General features: G+C 32.8%; 2 protein-coding genes across 2 annotated transcripts; both read right to left on the bottom strand.

The window, feature by feature from the left end:
- Positions 1-9,766: 9,766 nt before the first annotated feature.
- LOC134277205 (uncharacterized) lies at positions 9,767-23,376 on the bottom strand. The gene is made up of 4 exons (XM_062759528.1): positions 23,315-23,376; positions 11,917-12,225; positions 11,486-11,833; positions 9,767-9,929 (listed from the first exon to the last, which is right to left on the bottom strand). The coding sequence occupies exons 1-4, from the start codon at positions 23,370-23,372 to the stop codon at positions 9,790-9,792; spliced, it is 855 nt and encodes a 284-aa protein (XP_062615512.1). The 5' UTR covers positions 23,373-23,376; the 3' UTR covers positions 9,767-9,789.
- Positions 23,377-23,521: 145 nt separating this feature from the next.
- Positions 23,522-25,727, bottom strand: LOC134277204 (uncharacterized; the record flags this gene model as incomplete). The annotated part of the gene is made up of 5 exons (XM_062759527.1): positions 23,522-23,583; positions 23,736-23,933; positions 24,148-24,528; positions 24,859-25,188; positions 25,401-25,727. Coding segments are annotated over 5 exons (1,298 nt in total), but the record flags the coding sequence as incomplete, so codon positions are not given.
- Between the last annotated feature and the right edge of the window lie 1,162 nt (positions 25,728-26,889).

Raw genomic sequence — 26,889 nt, 5'->3', positions numbered from 1 at the left:
GTAACAATGTAAAAAAAAATATAACACATAATTAAACAGTTGTCATTTAACTTATTAATATAAACTTATTTTCATTCAAAATATTGTCGTATTTTCACTTTTGAAATGGCACTATTTTTAGATCGCGGAATGATTCTTCTTTTACGCTGTTGGATAGATAAGTTTTTTATTCCCAGTGTTTATCTTTCTGATTAATTTACATGGACTGAAAATTATTTTGTCAGTTTACACTATGTGTAAACCATTTTCAGGTACGTTCTCTCCGATGGTGTATTCAGATTTTTAATTAGATGGAAAATTAAAAATATTTTTTTAGCCCCATCATGGCGACGTCATTGACAGGCCGTTATTTTGGATAAAATAATGCGAGAAAAATAATCATATATTACATACTCGTGTGGGAATAGTGAAATTCCACCTCGGGGCCAAGATTCACGGTCTAGGACTCGGCAAAGCCTCGTCCTAGACTGTGAATCTTGTCCCCTCGGTGGAATTTCACTATCCCACACTCGTAGTAATGAATGATTCTATTAGTCTTTAGTGTGCAGTGTTAAGAGCTTCCTTAAACAACTAAGAAAATATACAATAAACTTCCTGAGAAAAGAAATGCCTTTTCATTGCACAGTGCACTTTATAATAGCATACTAAAACAAAATGGTAGATAAACATGTACATATACACTCATGTACAATGTACGTAAAGATGATGATATGGTGGTATATATAACTTAGATCACTTGAACAGTTAAGCATGAAAGTAAATAATTTATGCAAAGCAATAAGCAAACTATAATATATGGATAAATCACATTTTGACAGATAATCATGAATGTTACAAGGTAAAATGAATAGAAAAAATTATGGATTTTCGAAATTCTATCTTTGCCTTGAAGCAAACATGTGTCGATTGTTATTTCTCTCCTAATTTAATATGATAATTCTGATTTTAAAACCAATTTTACCTCTTTGTCAATATTATCATGTTAAGCTATTTTTTTATTGACAATCGAAGCATGCATAGGGAATTTAAAAACACTACTCATTTTCCCCCATGATAGAGATCAAAGTGGTGTTTTATTTATGGATACTTTAAAAAACTCTTTTGCTTTAAGAGTGCATAAATATAATTTCCGACGTGAATAAACATACAGGTATATTAAACCACAATTTCTGACTTTCCTGAATGCGTATGCATCAAATATTCCTTTTGCAATGTTTTAATGATGAGAAGATTGAATTTTTAGAAAGCCATTGTCATGTATTCTGTGCTTTTGCAAGTGTTTTGTATTGATATTGTTCATTTGTAACAAACTTTGTCATATCATTAAATATAAAACTTAAGATGATATGCATGTGATTTGTATTTTAGAGAAGATAAAAATCAACGAAGCACTGTTATGCTATACCATAGTATTACAGTATACAAAACAAACGTTGGTTTTAAGTGTTTCACAATAATACTGAGTTAATTTCTTGCATTTTATTGCTCTAAAGTCGCGAAGTAAGGAGTCAATCCTTACGTCGCGGGAGTACGAATCCAACTGTGTGACGTGGAGACCGGTCCTTCGGATGAGAGCGTATAAACTGAGGTCCCGTGTCGCAGTAGGTGCTGGAACGAAAAAGACCCCTTACTGCTCAATGGTCCCGAGTGCTGCGTATCAGATTTGTAGCTCTCCACCGGCAAGTGATGGTCTCTACATATGAGTGAAAAATTTCGATAGGAACGTTAAACAACATACTATCAATCAATTAATCTTGCATTTTACTGTATATTTTTAGCTATTCATACGAGTTCATACGAGGGTTATCTTGAAATTACATAGATTTAGCTCTTATCTTTAGCAAAGATTAACGCATTTCTTTATAATCTAATGTGTGTATGTAGAGTGTTGTTTGACAAATTATCAAGTTTTAACATGATTACTTGAAACAATTCTAATCATTAGAGTTATAATTCCGTTCTCTGTAACTCGAAACAGACTTTGACGTCATACTAGACTTTATTAGTTAGTGTTACCTTTAAAAGGAAAGACACTAATTTCCAGAATATCTATTATTCATGAAACTGCCTGTGCTCTTATGAATAAATCGCCTTTTACAATGAAACTGAGATATTGAATACTCCCAGAGCATCTACATTAACTAATACGACCACAGAGGTACTGAAAACTCACAACGTGAATAAGGTACTCGATAAAACTACGATATTCAATATACCAAGTTATACCTCAACACTTCATAATAAGGTACTCGATAAAACTACGACATTCAATACATCAAGTTATACTTCAACACTTCGTACAACCACGGAGATATCGAATAGTCCCAATGTTACTACATTTCCTAATACAACCACGACGATACTGAAAACTCCCATTGCGTCTACAGTACGTGATGATACCACAACGACGTTGAAAACTTCAAGGGTGCCTGTAACTTCAATAACTGATATAACTAAGACTCTTGCAACAACTTTAGTTCCAGAAGACACTACAATTCCTTCTCGTTTTAAAACTCCGACAAGTCTCAAGATTTCTACACCTACTACCGATTCTACTCTAACTTCAACTATTTTAACTTCTACAGCAATCTCTAATCCAAAGACTACTTTGAGTGAATCACCCTCCTTACCAGAGGAGTTAAGCACGAATCTTGAACAGATGACAACAAAGTTTTCATTTTCTTCGAAGAAAGAATCGGCTACAAAAGCATTTACAACACCTACAATCATAAATCCGTTTTCTCCTACCATAGCTTCCCATACAGGAAATCGTTCTGCGTCCATGATGACTGCTTCAAAACCACCTTCAACAACTTCTTTACCTATAACAACGACAAAGCTAGCCACTTTAACAGCCATTACAACTACAAATATTTCATCAGCTTTATCTGCTTCTACTAAAAAGAATACAACAGAATTTTCATCGACGCCCATGATAATGTCTTCAACAGTTTCTATATACTAAAACTACACCAAATAAACCTACATTTTCAAATTTAACTCGCATTCTTTCTACGTCGCAAAGTCAAATTACAAAATCATCTCCAAGTAGTACTTCAACTTCCATTCCAACTACTATCCTTGCACCACCTTCACCTCCACCACAAGGTACTCCACATTTGAAAACAACGACTGATGCGTCAAATGTAACTGCCATTACGTATCCTATTGCAGACATCACTCTTGTCCAAAACACCCAAAAGTAATGCAGTTTAATGTGTGTACACCTTATTTGGAACATAAAATCATCATCAATCATTAGATTATGTCATTGTGCTAATAATAATTGTATGTAAATATATAGTGCCTTTTTGCATGATGTAACGAATTCTTTTTAACACTGAGATATCGCAAATAAAGTAACAAAAAATACATTTACAGTGTATAATCATGCTTTAATGTTTCTTCTATCCTTACTAATCAAGGGGGGATGAGGAAAAAAAGAAAATTAATTTCTTTGTAATGATTTGGTTGTTTTTTTTTTTATTATTTTGAATTTAATTATTCCCTTTCAATGAATTTTATTTAAATGAAAATGAATCTCATTTGTAATAAGAAGTACATGTATTTGGAGAGAATTGTATATTAAGGTAAGATTTTGTCTTCTATTTCCGTCATGTATTCTATGATACTTAGTGTTATAGGCTTTTGCTATCATTGCAAGACACCACAAACCATATGACAATTTCTCTAAATGCCTGGATACCTAGCGTTTTTTAACCTAAAATATATTTATTGATCACGTTGCAATTAGAAAATGCATTGCTGATATTCCAATTTGCCTTTTCTGCAAAAATATTGAATATTTGACAATTTTCCCTTTATAATATGATTAACTTTTATTTTTAACTATAAAGAAATATTGTGGATATATTTACATAACTTTGTTGATTCCGAGATACGTTTATGAGCATTTCGGATAACTTCACTTTTAATTTTATAAACCTGACTATCGGACTACCCCAAGACTGATTTGCAGACAGAGGAAAGGCGGAACGACAGCATAGCTATTTTACTTGTTAGACTTGCGTCCATTTTAATGCCCCGTAATTGAATATTCATGGATATATAATTTGTGCCCTTTCTGTCCGTCTGTTTGTCTGTCTTTTCCAAACTTAAATTTTGTTCAAAACCGTATCACCAAATCAGGTTTCTGCTCAATGGGTTTTACCATGGCGGCCCGCCATTTTCCCACGACTTTCTTCGACTTTAGCCATGGAAAGCTACAAAAAATCGACGAATTTTATCCGAGAATGTTCTCTCTGGTCCCTTGGAAATTCGTCAAGAAACTTTAAAGATTTAAGGATTAGTATTTGTAATTGTGCGTGTTGCATTAAAAAATTGCAAATTATCAATAGTTGCCATGGAAACAGGAGGCAAGTGAAAATTTCGTAACTTTGATTTTTAAATCAAAGTACTGAAAGGACTGATACGATTTGATGGGTTCCAAGCTTAGCTAACAGGTATTGTTTAAGTGATGAAAAAAAATGAAAATCATGTTCAGTTCGGGGCGACATACACTATTGCTTGCAATAGCAGACTTTCTAGTCGAACTAAGTCGGGGCCGACATATTGTGATTGTACGCATTCTATTGTTCATCAGGCTGTGACAATTTTCCTGAAAATACGGGAAAAGTGAAACTGAATCGATTATGACGTCATAATAGATCTAGCACATACTAAACACATTTACTATTTATGTTGTCATACGACGTAGGTTCTACGTTAAGACTGGATAAAGCACGGTCAGGCAATGCACACGACGTCTATAACTATGAATTACATATAAGGATTAAATGAGTAATAAAATGATTTAATGGAGATTTTTTTTAATATGATTGAATTGCTTGGGCAATTTCAACTTCACTTACACATTTAGTATGGACGTACACCGCTTTTTTATCAAACATTTTTTTCTGTTTTTCGTTATCAATTAAAGATTGAAAACACATGGAAATAAAAAAAAAAATATGAAGAATACGACTATAAAACATACGGAAATCGAACTTCATGCTTTTAACAAAAACGGACACGGTCGAGTTATTACACATTAGATTACAATTTTTTTGGCCTTGACAGGTAAGTAATGAAGATTAAAGGCAAAGAGTTATAAGCAACTAGTATATTGAAGTTAATGTTTTTAATTTTTTGAAAAAATAAAAGTTGGGAATTAGAAATTTTGACAAGTATATTTTTATTTGTAAACTTTTTTTTTAATATGACGATGGGTATCCATAATGTGATGTTATTTAGATGCGGCGACTACCAAATTGGCGCACTGTATATTTCTATACTTTTTAAAGTTTGTTTTTTACTTTGCATTAAAATTTTCAGGTCTGATTTGAAATAAATATAGCTTCCATCATTTCTAATATTGTTGTTGTACGTCGACTAGTAGCAATTTTACTGAAGTTGTGACATTACTTTTGAATCTCAATTGTTATCAATATTACATATAACATTGCCTATTGGAAGAAAGGTTCTTAACTTGATTAGAGAAAGGCAGTTTATAAATGTTAAGATCGTGGTATCTACAGCATATTATAATGATATTGAAGGTTTGTTAAATGTAACTAAAAATATCAAGGCATACCCACTAGATTAATCATAATTGTACGCTGAAGTTGTAAAAGTCTTCTGCCGTTACAAGCCATTTGAAGGAAATATTCGAGGGGATATATTACTATATTACATCTACTTTCCCGTAAATTGGTTGAATCTAATTCATTAAGAAACATTTGTTTAAAACACTATTACCCGCTGAATAATGAAGCCTTGCCCTCCAGCGTAGCAACACTCAACATTGCTTGGCGACAGGTGATACTCCTGACTGTGCAGAATTTATGTACGAAAGGTTCACTGTGTTGTGTATTTGTATGAAACAGTAAGTAAAATACAGTAAATATTGCATGTATTTAAATGTGATATTGAAAAATTTTTCCCCAAAAGAAAACCATTGTCAACCGATCCGCATATTGGATTGGGACTGTTGCAGGTGCGGATCTAGAAATTTTTCTTTAAGGGGAGGGGGAGTTTAAAGGGGGGGGGGGTTGAAGAGGAAAAGAGTTTTACATATACATACGTAGTTAAATAACCCTATAGGATGCAGGGTGGAGTCTGGTTTTTCAAAGAGGGAAGTTGATCAACCTGGGAAAAAAATACTTGTATGGATTAATCTGAAAGTTTAAAAAAAGAGGGAAAAATCTCCGAACCCGAAAATCCTATTTTGTAAAGGGGATGGGGTTTCATTTTGTTTTCTACAACCGAATTTCTTGATCACAACATTAATCTTTCACTGAACATTAAAAAATCATTGTTTACAGATTAAATCATAAAAATTCCTATGATGATGAAATTATCTTGTATCGGCATCTTCTTTCCGTCATATAGGGATGGACTTCCCTAGATATCTAGAATATAGCATTGAAAAAGATATTTACATTTCCAATGTTTTTGTCAGAGATAAATTTACAAATAGTAAAGTACTTTATTTCTACATAAAAGTACTGTTTCATCGATAGGGGTGTTTTGAAAAAAACAACGTGCAAATTGAGATAGAAGTGTTGCCTGTAAGGAAAGTTGGCGATTGTAGAGTTAAAGTCGTCGTGTTTATCACAGAGCTTGGTTGTTAGATAATCATTATCTTTTTTTTCAAATAAAATATCCAAATATGAAGCAGATTAACAGATCTAGACTCTGTGGTATTTTATCCCAAGCTCTCCGCGGGATATCGAAACGACATAAGAATGGAAATAACCATTGTAAATTGACAGTACGTCGTCGATTTATCTTAATGTCGAGGCCACAGCAAGTGTTTTCTTCTTTTCACCTATAAGATTTTGGACAAATTCTGCTTCATATGAATACAAAAATTAGTCTGCTCAAACGGGACGCAATTGGTATTCATTGGAAATCCAAAAGATTTTTGGAAGACCTGGTCTCCAAAACCACATAAATATTGTCAATCAGAAACTCAAGCATCTTTTGATGTAAACTTCAGAGTACTCGCGTGACAAATCAGGTTTCGAATTTATAATTGTCCTTAAAAGACCTGGTCTTTTACCAAATACGACCAGAAGGAAATCGCTCGGGTTCCGCACGTTTGTTACAACGCACTTTGAAAAATTTTTTCAAAGTGCGTTGTGGCAACGCACTTTGAAAAAATTACGCCCTTTGAAAAATTTTTTCAAAGTGCGTTAATTTTTGGGACCAGGTTAACGCACTTCGAAAAAAAATTTTTTTCAAAGTGCGTTAATATCGACCATATTAACGCACTTTGAAAAAAAAATTCTGCATGGCTTAGTCAATATTCCTACAAATCTCAGGTATGATAAATTATCATTTGAACCTGATTTGATACTTTTTGTCCCCCGCTTGAAAAGTGGGGGATATTAATTTGGGTCTATCTGTCCGTCCGTCCGTCTAGCTGTCCGTCCATCCATCTTTCTGTAACGCTTTCGTTTCCACACGATATCTCGACAACCCTTTGAGCTTTTGCAATGAAATTTAACATAACAGAATCCTTGTGGCCTTAGGAAGACCCCTTTTGAATTTGGGGTCAAAAGGTCAACATTCAAGGGCGTAAAGAACTACGAACGATAGTATTATTCTTCCGCCTATCTCTCAGTCAATTCTCAAAAGTTAACATATTGGAATGATTCTCAAAATTTTTATAGATATTTATATGAATTTGCATAATACTTTACTTATTTGGGATACCAAAGAGAGATAACTCTATAATTTTGGCAAAACTTGTGTTTTTCACTATAGAAATCAACGGAAAACTGAAAATATTTTTAAAACATCTCCCCCCCCCCCCCCGTGAAACAAAAACTCCTTATTTACAGGTAATATGGACTGTCATTTTACAAATTTATGCCAAAGCTTTTTGTGTTTCACGGGGGGGGGGGGGGGGGGAACATATGTTTATAAACAAAACACGAAAAAAATGCTTATTTTTCACCAATTTTAATGCTATTTAAAACTAAATAATTGTATTTTATTAATTTATATATGCTTTATTTATTTGCGTAAAACATGAGAAAAGATATTAGATATATGTTATCATATTTATGATTATTTCATAAAAAGTGCATCACTTGAAACTTCATCACTATTATATCCCATCATACGTTGCGAGGGGATAATACTGTTGTCTATTTCTAAAATATAAGTCTAATTCCTTTTGTTTCATGAAATTTTTTTCAAAGTGCGTTAAATGTTTACATGGTGTAAAATTATGATGTACAGTCTTAACGCACTTTGAAAAAATTTTTCAAAGTGCGTTGATTTGGTCCCAAATTCAACGCGCTTTGAAAAATTTTTTCAAAGTGCGTTAACCTGGTCCCAAAAATTAACGCACTTTGAAATTTTTTTTCAAAGTGCGTAATTTTTCAAAGTGCGTTGTAACAGTGCGTTAAATTCGGGACCAAATTAATACACTTTGAAAAAATTAATTTTCTTTTTAAAGTGCGTTAATATCGACCATATGTGTATGTGTATGGCTTTGTCAATATTCTTGCAAATCTTAGGTATGATGAATAATTGAATCCTTTTCGGTGATGCGGTCACTTCAGGATGTGAAAGTGAGCAATTTTGATTTTTTCATACTTTGAAAATTCTTTGTTTTTTAAATGTTTTACTGTAATTGATTTTTTCCAGTTTGCATGCAATTTATGAAAATTAATTTATTGAAAGTTTTCAACGTCATACCGACTATGGAAAAACATATTTTGGAGTGTAGCATAGGCATCAGTACCAGGAGGGGGGGGGGGGGGCTTAGGTACCCAAATATTTTGCAAAGATATACATAATATAGGCATTGAAAATTGGAGCTTGCCTTGGGGGGCACTTTCAATTTGCTGCCGACGACTATGTACGATATATATAAGAAAAAAGAGGTTGGCTGAGAGATCGTCTACTCTTCTTCTCCTTGTTCTTAATGAGGTTAAATAGGTACATTGAATTAAAAAGTTTTCCGATAGATATAATTATTGCAAATTTATTCTCTTTATTACTAAAATCTAAGTCTAATTTTTTTGTTTGATACATATTTTTTCAAAGTGCGTTAAATGTCCCCTTAGTAAAAAAAATGTTTATGCACACTTTTTATGCAAAAATTTTCAAAGTGCGTTAGGTGTGTCCAAAATTTAACGCACCTTGATTTTTTTTTCAAAGTACGTTGATCTTGTCCCAATTTTAACGCACTTTTCAAAATTTTCAAAGTGCATAATTTTTTCAAAGTGCGTTGCCACACACGTTACAATATTAACAGCAGGTTCCTAGTATACAGTGAGGGTATCCTTGGTATGCTTGCATTGTGCTTGCTTTCTCTGCATTTTGTCCTTGGATAGCTGCAGCTCTGTACTACCAGTGGGAATTTCGATTCGCGACCTTTACTTTCTTCTTCTCGAAAAATCATTTGGAACTTTTATATGAATTTAGTTGAGTCAATTTGTAAGAAATGATGAAATTAAAAGCTCATATAATTTAATTTTATAATTTATTTCTTTCTTCTAATAGTTTAATGCTATTAATGAAATATATAACATACACTTAACTTTAATTATTTCAGCTATATCAATATTAAAAATGTTTCACTCTTTTGCATAGTATTGTGGTTCTTCAAAGCACTCTTTTTGACTCGTTTTATCTATTCAATAAGAAAAGAATCAATTTAATTGAAGTATTCTTTTTTTCCTAATGGCAATTTCAACATCATAATAATAGAACAAACGAACAAGAATAATTATGTCGAGCCTTAAAAATTCATTTCTCATACAAGCATCTTCAACATTGTAAAATAGTTTCGTTAAAGCATTTCGAAGGACAGTTATAAATATGTCCAATATTGTTATGCACACATTGAACATAATATCTACAGTCTCTCGGATGTGTGAAAAACGCATTGATCCCGCTGCAAGGATTTGCTAAAATGAAAAATAAAAAATAAGTTAATAACATTGAAAATGATTCATCCCATATAACTTTATAATACTTTTATACAATAATGAAAGTTTGGGGTGTTTAACTAAACAGACAAGCATTTCAAATAATAGAAAAATATACATGTTAGGGCGTATATTAATGATAAGCCATGTTGAATATGTGCATAATTACTACGGAAAGCTGTGCCAAATAATGCTATTGACAGTGATATTGGCATAAATTAATCCCGACTCTGTTCATTAATATCGAATCATGGATAATGTATTCAATCGAGTGGATGAATTTAAGAAGAATTTTCTCTTGCATTTGCACTTACGTCTTTGGTTTATGTTATTAAAGGGGCCTAAACACAGATGCATTGTTTACTTTTAGAATTTTAATATTCTTAGAATTCACTGTCAACGCACGCTTTTTTAACATCACATCAAACGTCTATTTTGATAAATGGGATAGAGCTCTGTTATTGTTAATGTTTACGTTTTACGTGGTGTGTCCAAACTGTTATTACTAAGCACGGACTGACAATACTTGTCAGTTGATTTTGCTTACTCACACTGATTTTTACGTATTATTGTATTATACAAAAATTTTGTATTTTCCCCAACTATTAGGGATAAAGTTTCCCTCTTGAAACTGGACGGTCATGTGTCAATCAAACGCGTCCCAAAATTCATCGTATTAATAATTTGCAGATAAGGGACGTTGATTTCAGGCTAATTTATTTCGATGTAAAAAGCTAAAACAACACATGAATCATTATATAAGACTGAACATTTTAGAAAATATTAACTTCAAACGCGTGACGCAGTGGTTAGAGCGTCTGCTCTAGAGTTGTGAGGAGTCAATCCTGACATCGGAGGTTCGAATCTCACCGTAGGCCGTGGACATCGTTTCATCGGATAAGACCGTATAAACCCAGGTCCCGTGGCGCAGTAGGTGCTGGCATGAAAAAATATTCCCCAGTGCTCAGTTGCCCTACTAGTAGGTGCAATTGTGTATGATTTCAGGTCACATGTAATCATGTGGTGAAGGAAAAATACATATTATTAATTTTTCTATTCAAAGTATATATATATAATGAATAATCTTTAACAATTTGAAAACATCAGTTTTACTATTTTGAATGAATATACACGATATTTCTTGTACATATGTACAATTTCAAATGCTACATCAATGTTATCGAATTGAATTAACTACAAAATTTTACCAAATTTCTATTAGATAGTTACCTCTATAGATATATGAATAATTTAATCAACTTGACTGGCGTTGGAATAAAAAGAAGTCTCATCCGAAAATGTTAATTCTGTTAATTGATCTAATTACATGAACATGGGCATATTACGAGGACTACAGCAAGTCACCAACGAGACAGTACTGATTGAGCAGTTAATTCAATGAACATATTGTGCTAGTAAACAGCGTTGCACATGCCAGCTTGAGTGTTGTATTTGTATTCTTTAAGGATAAAAGTTTTTTTTTTTAAATTGAACATTTTTATTTACAGAATATAAAACTTGAACAAAGCAATTACCTGGAAGTGGAACTATTGGAACCTCGTTTGACATTGGAATGGGATCGCTGTCTTGCAAAGTCTTTGTATTTTTAGCAAGGCACCTCAAGTAGTGATCAGATAAATTATTTATTGTAAGGTCTATCGAAAAAGTAAGAACCAACTGATTATTACAATTCTCAAGACCAGAGGAGCCAAAACTTTGTGTTGTAGGAATGTATTTGCTAAAATTTCCTGATGTAGTATTTTTTATTTCCAACTCTAGGGTGCCCTTTGGGCTTCCAACAAAACCTTTGCAAGTGTGTATTGGTTGGTTTTTACCCAACTCCAACTTGTAGTCAATTGTCAGTTCTGGTGATAATGGTTTGGCTACAAAAAAATAAAAGAAAAAATATTGAAATGTACATTTTTATTAATGATAAATGTCCATAAACAAAAAATATTCCACTTACTCTTCATCAGTACAGATGCTGTGACAGTACTCGAGAGTATTCCCTCCATATATAGGTTAAACTCATATTCCACAGAGTCATTGCATTGCACATTGTTAATAAGAAATGATAACGCTGTTCCAGTTATTGTGCATTCAAATTTTGCGGAAGAACTGTCCTCAGCATACATTACTGTGGTATTTGCATAAATAGACAGTAAACTGTCCTTTATATTTGATATAGATATATAATCAAAGGAGGAGATGTTTAATACACAGGAAATCGTTGCTGTTTCTCCTTCATTTACGGATATCGATGTACAACTGAGATCTGAAAAATTAAATGATAATTTGATTAAAAGAAAACACTTTTATTTAGATCATTTCTAAAAAAACATTCACCTTTGATGTTTTAGAGGTCAGTGTTCGCTCTGCTCCTATTTTGTATTGTTTTATGAAAATTCTTTTTTTAATTACCTAATCACTCCTCTGGATCCTATCCAATTAATCATGACCATAACGATCTTACTTTGACATTTTGAATCTTTAATAATTTGCGGGTTTAAAATTATTCCAAACCTAATTATATGACTTTTGTAGTGCCCAAAATACCTCGACTTAAAACGATACACTTTTACCCTTCTTTAGGTATAATAGGCAGAAATATACTGTGTTTAGAATTGCAAGAGCTATTTTGCCCCTGAACAATGTTGTGGTTAACATAAGTTTTAAAAATACAATGAAGCTCAGTCCATTTGGCAACACTGTCAGTACAGAAAGGGAATAAGTGGACTTTTGCGAAAAGCACTGACTAAAACAACCTATGGTTTATATTTACACTTTTTAGCACAACAATTAATTATTCAATAATAATGGGCCATTTCAAAGCCAATATTGTTTATGAGAGGAACGGTAATAAATCTAACCCTCCCTTCCACCTTGACCAACTCCTGTCAAGTTTTCCTTCCAGAATAATTTGTTCCTTCATTTATCTTTTAAAGTTGTAGAAAATGAAAGTAAAAGGAGATACAATCTTTCATGATTAAGGTATTTTAAGGTATTTTAGTAATATTAGTTATCCAGGTCAGATCAAGGGTCTACGGGGAGGTCAAGGCAGATGGGTGACATGGAAATTTACACCCAACTTTGTAACCAATCAAAGCCCGTGTTACAAGCTACATTTACATAGGAAAAAATTGCCTCCAATCATCTCTTGCATTAGTAAATATAAACAGTGTCCCTAAAACTATAATTAAAACCACTATTAACGACCTATCTACACCAGTGGAAAATGTTTTTGGATGTTGAGAAAAAAAATTGATAAAGGTGTTTATAAAGAGCTTAATTATTTCATTTTTGGCTCACCTGAGCAAAAGGCTCAAGTGAGCTTTTCTGATCAAAATTCGGCCGTTGTCTGTTGTTGTCGTCGTCGTTGTAAACTTTTCACATTTTCGACTTCTTCTCAAGAACCACTGGGTCATTTTCAACCAAACTTGGCACAAAGTATCCTTAGGTGAAGGGAATTCAAGTTTGTTCAAATGAAGGGCCACGCCCTTATTCAAGGGGAGATCATTAAGAAATAATGAAAATTTGAAGGTATGTTTTAAAAATCTTCTTCTCAAGAATCATTGAGACAGGAATAATGAAACTCAGGTGAAATTATCCTAAGGTAGTGTAGATTCAAGTTAGGTCAAATCATGACCCCTGGGGCTAGGTTGGGGCCAAAATGGCCTATTAAAGATTTACATAAGAATATAAAGGAACAATCTTTAAAAATCTTCTCCTCAAGAACAAATGAGACAGGAAAGATGAAACTCATGTGAAATTATCCTCAGGTAGTGTAGATTCAATTTGTTCAAATCATGACCCCTGGGGGTAAGGTGGGGCCAAAATGGCCGACCAAAGTTTTACGTAGAAATATATAGGGAAACCTTTTAAAATCTTTTCAAGTACTTCAAAGCCATGATAAGTGATATTTATATGGAATCGTCCTCTGGTGGTGTAGATTCTAATTTGTTCAAATCATGATCCCCTGGGGGCTTAAATTCAGCCCCCCAACCTCAGTAAACATTCAGTTCTGATCTGATATGTGCTTTTTCCTAGCCAATGTGCTCAGGTGAGCGCTGTGGCCCCTGGGCCTCTTGTTACTATATGATACGTGGCATTTACCCCCAGGGAAATTAATAAAACAAAACACAGTCTAGGTGAATTGAAATCACTGTTGTTTACTTCCACAGAGAAAATACATGTATATATAAATAACATGTTCAAATAATTACAGTAATCTTGACCTTTTAAAAGCTATGATTGCTTGAATTGATTATAAATTGTGTAAAATACTGTGATATCTATTTTTGTTAGAATTTGGATCTAAGAACAGATCGTTCTCAATGCGGAAAAATACCATAGAATCTAAGTCTTTAGTGTAATGTGTATAGGTTTTTCAGCTAATTTTTCAAGTTGCACATACAGTAAAAAAACATTTTCATGAATAGATTTAAAGGTATATGCCTTTCTCAAAAAAGATTATACCTTAGGCATACATTGAATTTAATCGTTAAAATGTTTAATTATTAAATTGACTTGTGCAGTATTGTGTTCTAAGGAAGGTAACTCAACTAAGTGCCGTTATCGTTTATAGAAAAGACATATAGGCGTTTAATACACAAAAACATTGTTTTATACACAAAAGTGTTGACCAAAAGAAGGAGAATGTCTTCACTCTACCTGAAACAATGGGATCAAATAAATGAAGATCAGACTATATTCGACATTTTTAATTCTCTTTGACAATTGATATGATTGATTGATTAACTGCATATTATTTAACCTCACTCTCGAGAATTTTTCACTCATATGGAGACGCCACCACTTGCCGGGTGTGAGATGCAAATTTTGTCCTATACTAAGCACTCAAGGCCATTGAGCAAGGGGGGGGGGTGTCTTTTATGTGCCAGCACCTACTGCGACAAGGGCCTCAAATTATACGGTTTCATCCGAAGGACCAATCTCCACGTTCCATAGTGGGATTTGAGCCAGCGATGTAAGGATCGACTCCTTACTTCGCGACCCTAGAGCAAACGCTGTAATCATCGCGCCACGCGGGCGGCCGATTGTTATGAAGAAGAAAATACAGATACGAGGGTTGATCCAAAAGTAATGTCACAGTGTCCATATGTTATATATTTGGCGTCATATTATCAAATACAATATACCAAATAATGCACAATTTTAATATAATTGATATTGAAATTTTAATTTAATAATGTTTATTTCAATATATTTTATAGCAGTTTAAAACTTAGAGCATAGGGAGTGTCGCTGCGTCACAACGGAACGTCAAGTTTTAAAGTGTATTTTTTCTTAGAATGAAAAAGACAAACACATTAAAAAGATTCTTGAAAAAGCATATAATCTCCCAATTTTTTAAAGACGCAATTCTCGTCATTTTCTAGTCTTTAATTGAAAATTTAATGGCGGCATTGATATTTGTGATCATAAACATTGTTGTTTTACTCTGTTGAATTGAACAAAGGGATTGTCGAAATGGGGAAAAAAGGCTCAACGAGTTGTAATGCATTTCTGCCTCAAAACATGGGAATCATCACTAACAATATTTTCGTTAATCAATCAGACTAACAGAATAAAGAATTTAAATAAGAGACATCTTAATAGATTGTTTAAGCAATTTTAGGCGGGTTATTGGTCACTGGATGATTAGCAGAGGACAAGAAGACCGAAAGTTAGGAGACTGGACGGAAAAGTTCAATGGTGTCTGACGTTGTCAAAAAAAGACAGACAGATAGAGTGACCTGTGAATTTTTAAGGTTGTCTTGTGCTACTGTTCAAAAACTTTGACAGAGGGCTTAATTATGAAAAGAGTAAGTGCATAATGGTACCAAGAATTCTTTTAAAAAGTGGAATTGTTGAAAGTTTTTGCGAATCACAAATATTGTTTAATGAAACGAAGGGGAAACGATTAAATGTATGACGGTGTGTATCCATCATATGACGTTATATTTAGGTGCGGCGACTACCATAAACGCGCATTGTTAAAAATCCGATATTTTGAAAAGTATACATCATATTCCTTCACATTTTTCAGGTCTGATTTGAAATAAATAAAGCTTTCATCAGGTATAATTTTGCTGCTTTACGTCGATTTATAACAATTTTATTTAAGTTGTGTCATTACTTTTGGATCAACCCTCGTATAATGTCAAGTTTTATGTATGCATTTTGTGCTTCCTATATAAATAAATATAAATATTTCTACAAGAAAATAAAACAATTAATAATCTTATTTGTGTTACTAAGCACGAAGAATGAACGGGAATAAAATTTTAATCAGTTTAAAATTTAGAATTGGGTAGATATCACTTCATATTTAACTTTAAAAAAATAAGTAAACAGTGTCAAACTTCATGGTAAATAAATTAAACATAGATGGTAAATTTTAAAACCACATGATTCTACTGACATCAAAGAATCACTTGGGAAACGCTAAAAAATGATTACCTTTTTAACAATTAGATACATCGGACCTGGTCTAAACAAGTCCCAGGAATGAGTTATCGTTCAAACAGTGAACCCTAGCAGTAGCTGAAATGCCTACAGTATAGAGAGGGCTATAAATTCCGTACCTATATATATGACTACGATGGTCGATATGGACCGCGGCAAAAAGTTACCATGAGTTGTTATTGATTTGCCGGCAACTCTAAGATGCTGGCAAAAAGTAACTATGAGTTGAGTTTGATTTGCCGGTGTAACGACGAAAAGTGACCCCCATAGAATATTGACAAGGGGGTCATTTTTCTACGTAGAAAAATGACATAGGGTCAATATTCTACGACAAGTAGGGTCATTTTCGACTGTAGAAAAACATTCCAGACCAATAATTCTACGACTCCACTCACGTTGAAAAATGACCCCCATAGAATTTTGACCCCCTATTTTTATACTATAAAACCTTATATATGTATATATATGTCTCCTGATATTTTTTCATACTTTCAAGTGCAAGTCGGGGGCATTTTATGTACTTTAATCCTTTCCAACATATATTTGATTGCATAGCTTAATAATTATAGTAGCAACTATGTATCTAGAATGTATCTAGAATGGATTTATTCTTGGCCTGCAGAATCCCAATGAATATTTATTTACTGAGGAGCATAAATTTATTCTTATATTTTTGAGGTATTTTTTTATCATTCAAAGGTTTTGTTCCGAAAATGGCATGATATGTTTCTGATAACTAAAAGTTGTATTTTTTTTTTTTACAAATCCAAAAACATAGCGTAGAAACAAGAAAAGCAACGTTATTTAACTATATAAATTCAAGTCCTTTAGCTCTTACATAGGAGCATTTTATATTATAAAATAGGAGCAAGGCAAACACAGACCTCCAAAACATCAGAGGTGGGATCAGGTGCCATAGAGGAGTGAGCATCCCCTGCCGACCGGTCCCACCCGCCATGTGCTCCTTGTCATGATCGGGAAATATCGGAAAAATCCGTCGTCAATTCAATGTAAAAATAATGGACTATATTTATCAATCAGCACGAAAAACGTCAGTCAGCATTTGGCTTAATGATAAATTGTATTTAATGACAAGGTCACTTACGAAATGATGACTTTAAACGAATATTCTTGTTTCATCAACTTGCTTGTCAATGATTTACCACGTTTAAGAAAATGTTCATATGTAGATCATGCTCTTGCGTATCGAATCAACTGAGATATATTCACTTCGTATGTAGGTGATGACGGTTTATTGCTGTGTGAGTAAGAAAGAAAAGTTAGTCATCACGTTTATCATATAGCTTGGTTGTTACATAACCATTAACGTCTTTTTCAAGTCAAATATCCAAGTATGAAACAGATATGTCAGAGTCTATGGTATCTTTTATCTCAAGCTCTTCGGGATATATCGTATTGACGTAGGAATGGAACTTACCTTTGTTGATTGACATATATCGATTGATATATCTAAATGTAGCGTTAAAGGCCACAGCTTCTTTCTTCTTTCACCCATAAGATTTTGCTCAAATTCTGCTTCATATGAATGCAAAAATAAGGTCTGCTAATAACGGAGCGCTATTGGTACCAATGGGAATTCCAATAGATATTTTGAAAACCTGGTTTCCAAAAACCACATAGATTTTTCCAATCAGAAACTCAAACATCTTTTTTTATGTCAACGTCAGGGTACTTGTGTGTGAAAGTGTGTTTTAACAAAATAATTTTGCAAATGACCAACTACCAGGTAAGAGAATTTACTAGTTCTATTTTTACTGAAAAAGCAGCAGCTGTCAATGATATCAAAGAGTCTGGACTTTAATTTATCGGTAGGAATGATTGTGTTTTAAGATGAAAAGTCGTAAGTTTTTAAGCTATTGATTTTGGTAAAATCTTGTGATTTCAAATTGTCCAAAAGTTCTTTGGAATTTTTGAGTATCCATTTCTGATTCACACCTCTTCTTAAATATATTGTTGCACAGTATTATTGAAGCTTTTTCTTCATATCTGTCAATATCTTAATGAGAGGTAACGAAAGAGACATGGTTGAACATTTACTTAAACCCGCAATGTATCTTTGTTTGTAAGGATTTTATGAAGTTTCATAATCCAATTTATAAGGTAGTTAAAAATCATTTTGGCTGTGTGGAATGTTATGAAATATTCAAAACTGACAAATGATTTTGAAGAATCTCTTCCTCAGAAAGAAAAGTATGAGTATAAGTAGGATTACCACTTGTAGAATTAAATCCACGTTCTTCTAAAATACAATTTGTATATTGAGCCTTACAAACGAAGACAATATTGATACCTGCTTTGTCGGTAGTGACCAGTACGTACTGATCATTTAATCTATATAATTCTTTTTTCACTTCTGGATTATTGAACACAGAATGATAGATGGTTATCATATTGCCCGTCAATCTTTTAATACGCGACTTACATTGTAATCATGGATCTGATACATTTAATCCATTCTGACAAAGTGTCAACGCCTTCTTTTCATATTTCATACGAAAAGTTAGTCCATTATTTACCCACTGAATTGACGACGGATTTTTCCGTTATTTACCAATCATGACAAGGAGCACACGGTGGGTGTGACTGGTCAGCAGGGGATGCTCACTCCTCCATGGGATCTGATCCAACCTCTGATGTTTTGGAGGTCCGTGTTTGCTCTGCTCTTTTGTATATTTTATGTACTTTGATATTGAATACTGTTCGTTATCTCCATTTCCTTCTTCTGGCCCATTGTCTGGCGTAATTTTTATCAGATTCCTTAATATTTATGAAATTTCAACGCTAGTTGAAGGAGCAGGGTTATACATTCTGCTTTAAAATACAAACTTTTTAACTACCTTATATAAAGTACTTATTCTTTCCATGTATATACAGGTAATGCTATACACATCGAGAACATTCTTATAATGATATTAAAAATTCCTCCAAAACTGGCAAAAATTTACATCTGAGTGAATGATAGTTCAACCTTCAGAGATATCTATAAATTAAAAAAAAAAATACTTCCTTTTTCAACACTTTTTAGCCCACAGACACCTGACCAATGGTTGCTTCACATCCCCTTTCTTCTGAGATTTTATAGACATTACCTTTGCAAATCAATGAATTATAATGGTCTTTCATGCCATTACTTCGATATAAAGTCCTAGCATATACCGTCCAAAAGTTAATGCTAACGTAAAAGTGTGGAATGTTTGGGTAAAGGTGTCTCAAACTCAAAGGCCAATGTCATATGGTCAAAGTTGGTTGTACACAAAAAAGGGTCTTGTCATGAAAATACAACTGTGAAATATGAAAGCCGTAGTCCCAACAAGTCTAAAGATATGGGTAGAATTTATGCGGACAAATATATAAACAGACAGGTAAAAACTATTTAACCCCGAAACTTCGTTTACGGGGGCATTAGTATAACATTGAAGTAACAACATTTTCATCATCAAACATTTGTTTTTTTTTTTCTACTGGTAAAAAAAACTCCTAAAAATCATCATATGTAAGTACATGTAGAACGGGGAAAACTACATGTGTACATGTGCCAATTTTTGGAAAGGCGCGCACACCTTTTTTGTAGTTAATCATGTTTTATGCTACAACCCCCATTTTGTTAATGTTTTGTTGACACTAGCAAACAACAAAAGACATTTTACAGGTTTTGAGCTAACAATATTTTGTTTTCCTTGTATCATAGGTCAGAGACAATTTAATTTAACTTATATTTACAAATTAAATCATCCGTATTTTTATAAGAAGTTTGAAACTTCATTCAAAATATGTTTATAAGATCTATTTTTCTAAGCTAGTGCCCCCTTTCACGCCAGTTTAAAAGTAGGGATCAAAAACATTAAACGTTTGAAAGTCAAAACTTTATTTAGATTTTTGCAAATTATTTATCCAGGGTAAAATCAATGAGATTTATAATTAATCAATTATGGAAACCTTTTCTGACACCAGCTAGAAAATAAACTTTATTAAGATTAAAATGACAACTGTGAAAACTGTGTAAAATATAATAAACGTTTCTCTGAATACACGTATCTTTGCTCTAATAGACTTTAATTAGAACATTTTAAATTTGTTTTCCTTTAATGCGGATAAAACAGTTTGTATTATTAATGTAAGGAATTGTATAGCTTTGATTTTGTTTTCTAAGCTTAAAAGCATTCAAAAATAACACTTCAAAGTATAAGGCAGCTTGATATTATACAATTAATTACTCCTTGTGAGGTCAACATGGTGAAAAAAGAGCCCGAGACCTGGCCCACGAGGTCAGGGCAGGTCATCGAGTGGGCCAGGTCGAGGTACTTATTTCATCATGTTGAACTCAAAAGGGGTAATTAATTGTTTTATTATACCGATATATATTGAAAAGTATGAAACTCTAACCGTTATCAATTCTTTCTTTGATCGGGATCGGGATTCGCTACAGACCGGATAGTAAAGTTGTTTACATTGACGTCTGCAAGTCGTGTAAGGTTTTGCATCATGATTTACTGATTAAAACAATATTTGGTTTATAGCGACATACATTGTTATAACTAACGATTACTTTTCCTTTACACAGTCAAAATCTAACACAGAATTTAACTCTTTAAAGAGCCGCCTCTACATTCTATTGAACTGAATTGTAACGATATATTGTAACGATAAAATTTTACCGTATTCTGTATGGTAATGCAAAACAGATCATGCACAATTTTAAAAACGTTTTTTTTTCGAATAATTATTATTTTATGCATTAACTTAACTCAAAAACGAATTTTTGATTAAGCCGTCATTTTTGGCGGTCATTAAAAATAATGACCGAGTCATTACATGTATATCCCACGTGCAATTATTCCTAGGTCAGTATTGCTGTAAACAGTACCATTTGGAGTCATTGTTGTGTTTTAAAGTTTTCGTAACAGCCAATCAAATTCGAGTATTATCAATAGAGGTATAATACTGTATACAGGGAAATTTTCGCCCCTTTCGCCCTACGATCTTTTGGGCGAATTTAAAACGGGGCGAATTCAAAGAATACAGTATAATTTCTTAAACAAAACTATGATTGGGCGAATTTAAAACGGGGCAAAATTGTTTACAAGTGTGAAAGGGCGAAAATAAGACGGGTCGAAGATAACCCTGTACACAGTAATACCGGTATATATTCGCCTTAAAAGAATATTCCTACCAAAACAAATGTTTTTGCATCAAAAATGACAAGGGGTCATTATTCTATGGGGTCATTTGTCTGCGATGCACACGGAGAAAAACGATCCCACGGCCATAATTTCTACAGAAAAGGGGGTCATTTTTCTACGCAGAATATTGACCAGGGAATATTGACGCCCGGTCAATATTCTACGGGGGTCACTTTTCGTCGTTACACCGGCAATTCATTGATGCTGGCAAAAGGTAACCATGAGCTGTGTTTGATTTACCGGCAATTCTTAGATGATGGCAAATCTTAAGTAACATTAATTCTTATATATTTAATAAAAATGCCAGAGGATATCGAAACCACTAAAGCCAAGTTAATAGGGCAAAAGGTTTGACAAAAGAAAAAAAAACCCAAAGTACTGAGAGAAGTGGGGTTGGGATGGGGGTGAACGTGTTGCAATACAGACTTTGTTTAAGGCGTTTCGAGACTTGAACACTCCAATAAATGTATATCTTTGAAAATCCATTACCAACACATATTTTTGGATCTTCAATAGTTGTGTGAATTATTTTGATATAACTAAGCATGTGTTTCCTGAAATACTAAATGAACGTTGTGCACGCTGCCTGTTGAGTAACGGTCAAGCTACATGTAGATGTTGACAAAAATATTGCCTGGTTCATAATGATACTTAACACTTAGGAGGGAGATCATGAGAATACAGAAAACTTCTGAATTTGTATTGCATATTTTTAGCCAGGACGTGTTATATCTTAATCAAAGATTATGAAAAACTGGAGAGCGAACTTCTGTGTCCCTTTTAAATAAGAATGAAGAGCAGTTTACATTTGTCGATTTGCGTATGTATTTCAGCAGAACCTTATATATCAAGGAGGTCCGATACATAGGCGTCGGAAGCAAATTGAAAGTGGGGGAGGGGGCTTATTGAAAGTAGGGGCCTAGGCTAAACCAACAAAAAAGGTAATCCCAAATTTTCAATGCCTATATAATGTATATATTTGCAAAAAGTTGAGGGGGTTAAGCCACCTAGCCCCCCCCCCCCTGTTCCGACGCCTATGCGATATACATAAATCAAATAATGTTTTATTTTCTAATATACTTGATTTTTAAACTTTTTGTATAAACACAGTGAAAGTTTCTGAGACTAGTGTTGAACCCCTCCTATAGATTTTTTTTATTTTCTGGGAGGGGGATGCTTCTAACTAGCCGTTTCAGCAGCTTCACTCTGCGTTTTGATGTGTCGTACAACATGTATCGAGTGAAATTGCTTCTTGTTTTTATCAAATCGTTTTCCCAATTAACATAAGACGTCTATTTACATCCTCTGTCATTTTAATTGAATGTTTAGAATAAGAAATGTCGGTATTTTAGATTTGCGGCATCTAAAAATTGCCGGCAAATCAAGCAAAACTCGTTACTTTTCGCCAGCATCTAAGAATTGCCAGAAAAACAAACATTACTTGTAGTTATTTTTTGTTCGACCCATATCGGCCATCGTATATAACGATGTTTTAAATGTCAAAAATGTTCAGTCTATTAACTGTAAAAGTCAGTGATTCTCGCAAAAGTTCAGTCCTAAGATGAAATTCGTCCTTTTATATAATTGAAGAGGTATACATTTTATATACCCAAATAATAAAGTAGGGTATTATTTATTTATTTCTAAATCTGTGTCTAAAATCAAATTTTTCATAAGGTTAACAACATCACTTACAATGAGATCCAATCTGCGTTGTTGTTGGTGTTGTTATTGTTGTTGTTTCAGTGACCATATCAGTTGTTCTATAAAAAAAAAGAAGATAAATCATATTTATTCATCTTCATAATGTCAAGGTTTTGTGATTTCGGAACTCTTCACAAACCCTTGACATAAATCGCTATTTAAAAGTTATATGCTAATAGAAATAACTAAAAATAATGTCTAATTTCCTAAGTATTCAATCCCTACACATTTGTTCTGTATCACTTTTTTGAAATATGTACCTATTAGTAATGGAATGCAATATGAATTAGTTTATATTCTAATGGAAAAATAATATTGTATGTTTAATTTGTTCTAGATTTAAAAATGTACAAAAGCAATTAATGTACAGCTCAAGTTTTATAATATTGGGAAAATGTAAATTCGTTTTTACCTGTAGTCATCATTTCTTCTGTACACTTTGCACGAGAACAGTCATCACAATAAGCTTTTCCGATGAATACACAGTCATTTGGACTACAGCTTTTACCATAAGGTGTCCCCCCACTGCATTGTACATAAGTGTTACAAAAATCCTCTTTTTCATGATCAAAATAGATTTCTTGATTGTTCGTAGAGTTGCAGAATGATGCTGAAAACATTTTAAATTAAATATAAACATACACTTCCCTATTCAAACATATGCGTGAAAGATTGAATTTATGTTATCCATCTTGCAATTTTTAAACAGATCAAATTTAAATTTGCTTGCCAAAATGATTTTTAGTCTCTCTTATTATAATTTAAGTTTGTTCTAGTATATAGGTTATATATAAATATATGTATGAAAATATGTCAATATCTACCATCAATAACATAGAGAACATCGTCCTTTGCAGCCTTTTGAACGGACCCATCCTGACTTTTGACTTCACAAACGATTTTTCCTCTATTCCATTTCCTTGAAGGTTTAATTTTGAATGAAATTTTCTCCATTGTTTTGCACTCTTCTTTGATGTAAGGCATCAGAGTGCTTTGAATTTCTAGTTCATTGCTAGAAATAGTCCGTAAGCTTTCTTTGTTAAGTGTTATATTTTCGTTCGTCAAAGGATGGACGAAGGTTATCTCTATATAACCTCCAACTTCTGGGTACCCAACAGAACCAAGGCAATAATGAGTTCCAGAATCTCTATCTTCAACAATATTTGGGTCCACAAACAACTCAACAGTCGAGGAGCCCGGTGAAGCTTTGAAGAGATTTATAATGATTTTGAAAACCTCTTGTTTGCAATTGGAATTTATTATATATAATGTTTAAAAAACTTAAGCGTCCAAAGGAAATTAAACAGAATAAAGTACTTAAAATACTTATATTTTCGACCATTCATATCTGCAGGCATTTGATAGTTTAATATTGTCCAGATTCAAATTAAATGTGTTAAAGAAATATTGTTTACTTTTTAAAAATACACATTATTTTAATTTTCCTCAAACAACGTGACTTATATGAGCAAAAATACATGTAAAACGAAAACAAAATGTTCCTGAATACAGGAAGCCCCACTCATACAACTTACTTGTTACTTGAACATCAAGTGAGAGAGGAGGTTGCTGTTCCGAATCGTCATCCATTATCACAGTACAATTATATTTCCCTTCGTCAGAGCACATTACTGAAGCAAACATCAAGGTTAGAGCATTGCTGCTAAAATTTGCATCAACCCCGGCTACACTTTGTACTGAATCAGATGATGATGTATATGAAGCCATTTCTATCATTGATGTGCTGTTGATTATTTTTAAGATCTTTATTGCTTTAAAAGACCCAGTACTTCTTACGAGACAGGTAAAGTTAGCTTTACTTTGACGTGCTTCTGCTTTTAGTTTATACGTAGTAAAGGCAACGTCTGAAAAAAAATATGCTTTTATTTTTTTCTTTTAAAAAATCAATACTTATCTCATATTAATGCAATTATAAATATAGGGGAAATATTCATAAACAAATTACAGTTAAAGATTTTAAGCTTCTTTGTCCATGCAAATTTCCAACGTTCCCATCATTAAGCCAAAAATTTAGAATGAAGTTACTGACATTAAAAATTGTCTGTTTCAGATTTACCTGCCGACTGTATCATAACAATCTTTTCTTCTGAGGCTTCTGGACTGATTTCGTTGTACAGACATTTCAGTTTAGTTCCGTTTAGATTTGCTGAGACAAGGAAACCAGTATGAAACTTCGATATAACTGATTTAGTACAATTTTGAGTAAATGTCTGTAAAATAGTTTGTTCTCCTTGTACTTTTACATATGAATTGTCGGATGGAAGCTTGTAGTATCCTAGTAGTTCGGTATGGTCAGAGTCCACTGTAGCCGTACAGTTAAATATTAAAGGCTTCCCTTCCTTGTACAACGATCCACTATTGATAGCAAGATCTTTTACAGGAACTGCAAAGCAATATAATTATAAAAAGTGTAAATCAAACACTGAATATATTTCATATCATTATTTTAAATCAAAAGATTCCCATCTCATTCGAATCCTATATCATATTGTTGTTTTAATTTCAGGAAATACACGTGATTGTTTTGATTTTATAACTTATATATATTGAACAGTGATCGATTATTGACAGAATGATTTCAAGATTTTTTTTTTGATTTCTTTTTTTATTAACACACAGTCTCTCAATAAGGGTGACACAAGTCATGTTACGAATTTAAAACTTTTTTTTTAAATCCACGTACTTAATTGCTACATTAAAAAAATGACTGCTTTGTTCCACAAATCTTGATAAGTAGTCGATGAAATGAATCAAATTATTTTAAATACAATCATTTTGATTCCTGTATAAATGATAACTCTTAGTTCGGATAACCTAAATGTTAAACAGATTTTGGCAATTTGAGCAAACACCTCATTGATTAAGCTATTCCACAGATAAGGTCGAAAAAACGTATTCAAAAATTAAGTTACTCCGATCCTCAGGTTCATATAATTAGCACTTAAGTAATCAAAAATACTCATAAAAGTATCACTGAATTCACAAAGTTATGTACATTTATCCACAGTATTTCTTTAAAGTTATTGATTAAAGTTAATCATATTATGTAGGAAAAATGTTCAAATCTCCAATATTTTTGCAGAAAAAGCTAATTGGAATATGAGCAATGTATTTTTTAATAGCAAATTGATCAAAAAATATATTTAAGGTTAAAAAACAATAGGTATCCAGGCATTAAAAGAAATTGTCATGATTTTTATACTAAATTGATATTTTTTGTCTTTTATTTCTGTCATGTATTCTTTAATGCACAGTTTAAAAGGCTTTTGCTATCATTGCAAGACACCACAAATCACTACTCATTTCATATCATGCTAAGAAGCATTGGTATCTATGGCTAGATTCAAGAAAATCTTATTTCAGTAAAACTGTATTAATTTTTTCTCCTTTTAGGGTACAAATGTCAACTTTTAAAGGTCCTATTCTAAAACTGCCAAAGACTTTGAATCTTATTAAGATGAATAAAATGAAAATTGTTGCATGAAAAAATTTCATTTTCAAGCTTCATTTTTATGCATTTTTAATTAAATATTAATTTTTGGAGT

Source organism: Saccostrea cucullata, unplaced genomic scaffold, assembly GCF_032062105.1.
Source record: "Saccostrea cucullata isolate Sc308-1 unplaced genomic scaffold, CSIRO_AGI_Scuc_v1 ctg7054, whole genome shotgun sequence".
NCBI classification, from domain to species: Eukaryota; Metazoa; Mollusca; class Bivalvia; order Ostreida; family Ostreidae; genus Saccostrea; species Saccostrea cuccullata.
Note: the sequence above shows the minus strand (reverse complement) of the source record. Positions and strands in the feature narration are given on the sequence as shown.